Genomic DNA, 6016 nt, shown 5'->3' on the forward strand with positions numbered 1-6016 from the left:
GCCTCACATCTTTAGCAGGCTGGTAGGTTGGCGAGAGGTAGAAAAAGGAGATCAAGGACTTTGGGTTTTCCTGTGTGTACGATGGGGGAAGCCATTGGAAGGTTCTGAGCTCAGAGCTGACAAGATATATTTCTTAAGACTCTTTGACAGAACCTCCACATACTATGTTTCCAACTCCTTTGTAAAGCCAAAAAGAAGAAAAGAAAAAGAAAGGACTATTAGCTGCAAAGAGGGGAAATAGTGGGGAGGGAAGGGAAAAGGGTAGTTAGTTAAGAGGTAGTGAAGAGCCAGGAGTGGTGGCGCATGCCTGTAATCCCAGTACTCGGAAGGCTGAGACGGGAGGATTGCATGTTCAAGGCCTACCTCAGCAATTTAGCAAGGCCCTCAGTAACTTAGTGAGACCTTGTTTTAAATTTTAAAAATAAATAAATAAATAAATAAATAAATAATAAATAAATAAAATAGGGTTAGGGGTGTAGCTCAGAATGCCCCTGGGTGTAATCCCCAATTTAAAAAAAAGAAAGAGCGATGCCTAAGGAATCCTCTTAGGCAAGCTACTTAAACTTTCTGTGCCCCAACTGTAAAAATAGAGATAATAATGGCACCAGCTTCATTCACTTATTTTAAGAATAAAGGAATTACTATTGAAGAGTATCAAGAACAGTGCTGGGCATTTAGTAAAGACCATGTAAGTATTTATAAAATTTTAAATAAAAGGTAATTTGGACCAGGGAGCCAGCACTAGAGGTGATAAACCATGATCAGATACATTTTGAAAGAAGAGACAGTGAGGATTGGCAAGAATTAAGTGTCAGAACTGGGGTGGCTCCAATGATCCCAGCCCAACAACAGAAAGAATACATGTACCCTTTACTGAAATAGGGAAGACTGTAGAAGAAGCAAGTTTGGGAGGAATCAATATTTCAGTGTTGGACATGTTACATTTAAGATGCCTTGTGGACATACAAGCGAAATTGCTAAATAAGTGGAAAGTATCTAAAATTCAAGGAAATTTATACATGTTGGCCAGAGTTATCAGTATATATATGGTAGCTGAAGGCCTGGCACCGGGTGAGCTCACTAGAGAGTAGGTTTAGTGAGAAGATAACAAGCCCTGAGCTTGCTAATATGTAGGAACTGGGGAAAAAGAAGAGGAAACCAGCAAAAGAGATTGAGGGAAAACAGCAAGATAGGAGTGGGACCAAGAGTGGAGTCATGACAGCCATGTGTAAAGAAAGAATTAAGAGGAAGAGAGGGTGACTATGTGCTGTTGCCGCTCCTACTAGGTCAAAGAAGATGGACATGTAAAATCGCCCATTGGATTTGGCTCTGGAGAGACCAACATAACCATGGCAGGCACTCTGTCCCAAAGAAAACTGTGAGAGAAAAAAATAAAGACAGAGAGAACAGACAAGAGTGCTGCCCTTGTGTGGCATGGTCACCAGACCTCCATACAGACCTCGATGAGTGGTGGGACCACTGTCACGGGAGGAGACACCTGGCCCCAGAGACCAGAAGAGCAGGCGGCCGTGCAGAAGTGGGAGCTCATGCATGCCTGTTCTGCTTCCTGCAGTCTTCCAAGTGAAGTGGGAAGTCCACTGTAGTCATGAGCTAGGAGACAGCTCACAGGAGATGTTGGGGTTTAAGAATTAATGAAAAAGTGTATGAAAGGATCTCTGGAAGAAGGTGAGAATAGAGGAACAGGGAAACATGGTAAGATTTCCGGACAGGACTCAGTGCTGACTTGAGGTGTTGGCCATACACTCAGTGAGACCAGCATGGTCAGCATGGCTGGGAGTTTTTCCATAGTAATGTCCGGTTGCCCAGGTGGATAGGAAAAGTGGCAGCAAGTGAGTGGGATCTAAGCAGAGCTGGAGCTTTGCCAGACCACATGATGAAGCAACAGAGGGACAAGGAAGCTGAAGCTGAAGCCATGAAAGTGAATATAGTGACAATAGGGCAGTGTAGACTAGAAACCAACTGGAAGCTGCCAGCATTCCTGAGCTTTCTGAGGGTTGGCTCTGTCTTAGAAGCTGGTATGAGAAAGGATGGAGAGAGGAGGAGGAGATAATAAGGGAAAGGTCATCATATTTTTGAACTGGTGATTGAATCTAAGGGCATTTCTACCTCTGGGCTGTTTTCCTAGCCCTATTTTATTTTATTTTTTTGAAACAGGATCTCACTAAATTGTGGAGGGCCTCCCTAAGTTGCTCTGAACCTGTGATCCTCCTGTCTCAGCCTCCCAAGTACTGGGATTACAAGCATGAACTACATCACCGCTGGCTTGGAAGATATTTTTTATACTTGGGGTGGAATTGAGTTTGATAAAATGAAAAGCAAGAACATATTCTGATGTCTTGTGAATGCATTAAATTCAAGAGGTTGGGAATCAAGCACTAAAGGTAATAAACTTGATGGAAAAGAAATGGTGGGTTATCTAGGAGGGTCTTGACACTGAGTTATAGAGTAGTGCAGACCATGAAGATGAGGTCTTAGCAGGAAGTAAGGAGGGAAACAGGTCAAGGAACAAGGAGGCCAGGACCCAGCCAGCGTCATCAACCCAGATACTGAAGTCACCAAGAACTGCTGGCAGATGAAGAGCTAGAAATGAAGGCAGTGAACTAGGAGCTAAAATCTTCTTGGAATGAAGGCATTGATGGAGAGTTCATAGATAACTCTAACAAGAAATAGCAGGTGGTGGTCCAATGCATAGGCTCCAAAGCTAGCATTTTAGGGACAGGAGTGAGAGATAATGGTCTGTAAGAAAAAATGAAAAGGAGAAGGAGACATACAATCAACTTCCAGTCTCAAGAGTATAAGGTAATTAGAAGAGAAAGACACCATGCACGGGGTGGCTGCAGATCAAGCAACGTTCTTAGGGGAGAGGTGAGTTTCAGTAAAAATAAGAAAGTGAAGAGGAAGTCCGAAAAAAGTGAGAGGAGATAGAGGATTCTTCTGTTGATAGAACATGAGTTCCAGACAGTGTGACATTAGGGTTTTGTCTGGTCAACATTCTCACTACTATAATCCAAAGCAACTGACCACACAACTTAAAGGAAGATTTATTTGCTCACAGTTTTTCATGGAGATTTTGGGGTCCAGTCTGCAAAGCTCAAGGCATAATGGTAGCCTTTCATGGAGGCCAAAAGCAGGAGAGGGAGCAAGCAAAAAGAGTCAAAGATAAAAAAAATCTTAGTGAGACACAGAAGTTCTTCACACATTGCTAAGCATAGTGAATCTAGTTTTCCACCAAGATCATATAATAGGAATTGGGTGATGTGGACAATATGTAAGATAGTCTCTTCCCTCTAGTTATTCTGAGTCCTGTTAGGAAAATAAGACAGAAGAGAGGGCAAAAATAGTGCTTCTGAATACAAAGAGACACCTTTACTATTAGAGCTCATAGTACCCAAATGACCTCCTATATTCTCCTATTCATCTTTTTGTTTTGTCTTTATTTTTTGTTTTGTTTTGTACTAGGTGTTGAACCTGGGGGCATTCTAGCTCTAAGATATATCCCAGACATTTTTTTTTTTTTTTAATTTTGAAACAGGGTCTCACTAAGTTCCTGAGGCTGGCCTCAAACCACAATCCTCCCAACTCAGTCTCCCATTTACTGAGATTCCAGGCATGTGCCATGGGGCTCGGCTCCTCCTATTTGTTTTCCAAGCCATGATAAAGTGGCATGTTGAGGTGATACCGCTAAGTAGGTGACCTTGGGGTTAAAGCCAGGTCTCTCAGCCCCCACACTAGGAGTCTTGCCATGACATCTCAATGGCTGTTGAGCTAAGTAGTGTATAGAAATTAAAATAAAAGGTATCGTGCCTTCATGGTTAAAATCATGGATTCTAGAACCAGGCTGCGAGGGTTCAAACCACTAATTAATATCAAATCATGATGGCGATGCGAGTGACCATGAAAAAGTCACCTAACTTCTCTGTTCTTCACTGGGTTAAGTGTGGGCAACTGTGCCCACTCAAGTGAATGGTGAGGACCAACTTCGGTTAATACAGAGTTGGTGCTTTGAATGTTGGCAGCACTTAAAGCAAGCTAGATGTAAGGTTTAAAACTATATAATGTCAAGCGATGGATAATGCAGAGGTTTGAATGCTAGCTGTGCTCAACTTCCCTCAGAATCCCAGGAGCTCGGCACACAGTAGGGCTTGTGGAATGAAAGTTAACTAACACTAAGCTCCCCATAAAACCATAAAACAGAGGGCAGCTAACCACTGGCACCATCCAGGTCACCCACCAAATCCAAGTAGGGAAATCCACCGACTACCGCCATTTAAAAACACCTGCGACCAGCCTCTGCTCTTGACGACGTCTAAACAAACAACAATCTAAGAGGAGAAAAAGACACACAGACCACAGGACATGCAAATGCACACAGAAACCATCATAGAAAAAATAAAATAAAACCTTATAGGAAACCTGAACCTGGGTGCAATTGAGAATTAAATGAAATACCATCCTCCTTTAATTCATGACTCCTAGGAGTAAAATAGTAAGTTCTAAGACAGGACATAAACCCTTTTGTCTTACACAAAAAGAGCAGAGAAATAAAGCCACGGTGGCCTTGGACCAGGGCAGGTCTCTTGTACCCATGGGGGACCCGCCCCCCTGTAATCACGCATGAGGGGGGGTCGTATCAGAGGAGTGTTAGCTGCAATTCCTGAGGGAGAGATGGTTTCAATGATTCACATATCGGTGGATTCTCAGGGTTTGCAGGAATGCTCAGAGTATGAAACAGACCCCAATTCTTTCTCCCAAGTATCCTAGTAAAATACACGAGTTGGATTCACCCCGGTGTGGCCGCTGTAAAGCCGAGGAGGCCCACGGAGGGGCAGCGAGATCTGGGGCTGCCCTGGGTCCCCAGCCCTCCACCCACCGGCCGGGTACTCACTCCCACTCCTTGCGCCGGGCCTGCGGGGTGCTCTGCATCTTGTGCGCCTCGTGGGCCTTGACGATGTCGCGCTGCTCGATGAGGCCCCCGCGCCTCCGCTTCATGACCTCGGGGCTCACGGCGAGGAAGGGGCTGGAGCCAGCCTCCAGCACTGCGCCCTCCCAGCCCGGGCCCTCGCCCTCCTGCACCGGGAAGAAGTTGTCGAACCCAGCGGCGGTGGCTCGCGGGGAGGCTGGCAGCATGCCCGCCTCCTCCGAGGCGTCGGCCTCGAGCAGGGCGCACTGCTGGGGTCGCCATGCCTCCTCCTCCGGCAGGGCCAGGATGTGGCGCCGGCGGCCCAGGGCCCCGGGCTCAGGGCTCCCGCCCTCTGCCGGGCACAGGGCGGGCTCGGGCAGCCTTCGGCCTGGGCTCAGTCCACGCATCTCGGGCACCATCACAGAACATTGCTCTGCCAGGGAAAGAGTGGGCAGAGACAAGGGGCAGGGAGGAGAAGGTGGGGAAGGGTCATGGGCACAGGAAAATAGAGAAGAGAAAGAGGTTAATTGCATTGTCCCCAAGGCAAGGCTCCAGGCTTGCTCAGCACTACATCCCAGGCCCTGCCAAGAAACTGGCACACAGTTGGAGCTCAGTATGAATGAAGAGGTCAGGAGCATCCATGGTGGACCAGTCGAGATAGCAGGTGCTGGGTATCAGGGTTAGAGCAAAAGAGACTTGATGATTACCATGAGCTTTGCAGTCTATTGCAGATAACAGAGGTTTAAGAAATACATAATTACCAGTGTCCTTTGACCTTGTGTGGGGTGGCCTCCCCATAAGCCCATCTAAGTTGAAGGTAAGGCAAACATGCCTTCAACACACCTACTGGACATCACGGCTTAGCAACACTGCATGCTGGTGGACCTTTGCTCCTCTCTTCTGAATGGGAAGCCGAGGCTCAGACAGGGTGGGACTGAGTACCAACCGCCCAGGAAAAGATCAGAATTCAAAATTCGAAAGATACAGCTTCTCCTGAATGTGTACAGACTTTGCTCCATCACCAGGTTGAAAAATCCCACGCAGAACCATTGCAATATGGGAGCCATCTGTACGTGCAAAGGTAATAAATGTTTC

The 6016-nt window shown here is 46.3% G+C and overlaps 1 protein-coding gene across 1 annotated transcript in view; it reads right to left on the minus strand.

The window, feature by feature from the left end:
* The window catches only part of CACNA1E (calcium voltage-gated channel subunit alpha1 E), a gene marked incomplete at both ends in the record, with an annotated part of 387788 nt that extends 382448 nt beyond the window's left edge, over positions 1-5340 (minus strand). The window contains one exon of the mRNA XM_080698762.1: positions 4907-5340. Within this exon, the coding sequence (XP_080554888.1) occupies positions 4907-5340 (434 nt within the window). The remainder of the gene's footprint in view (positions 1-4906) is intronic.
* Between the last annotated feature and the right edge of the window lie 676 nt (positions 5341-6016).

The sequence above is a fragment of the Muscardinus avellanarius genome (assembly GCF_963383645.1).
Source record: "Muscardinus avellanarius genome assembly, chromosome: 7".
NCBI classification, from domain to species: Eukaryota; Metazoa; Chordata; class Mammalia; order Rodentia; family Gliridae; genus Muscardinus; species Muscardinus avellanarius.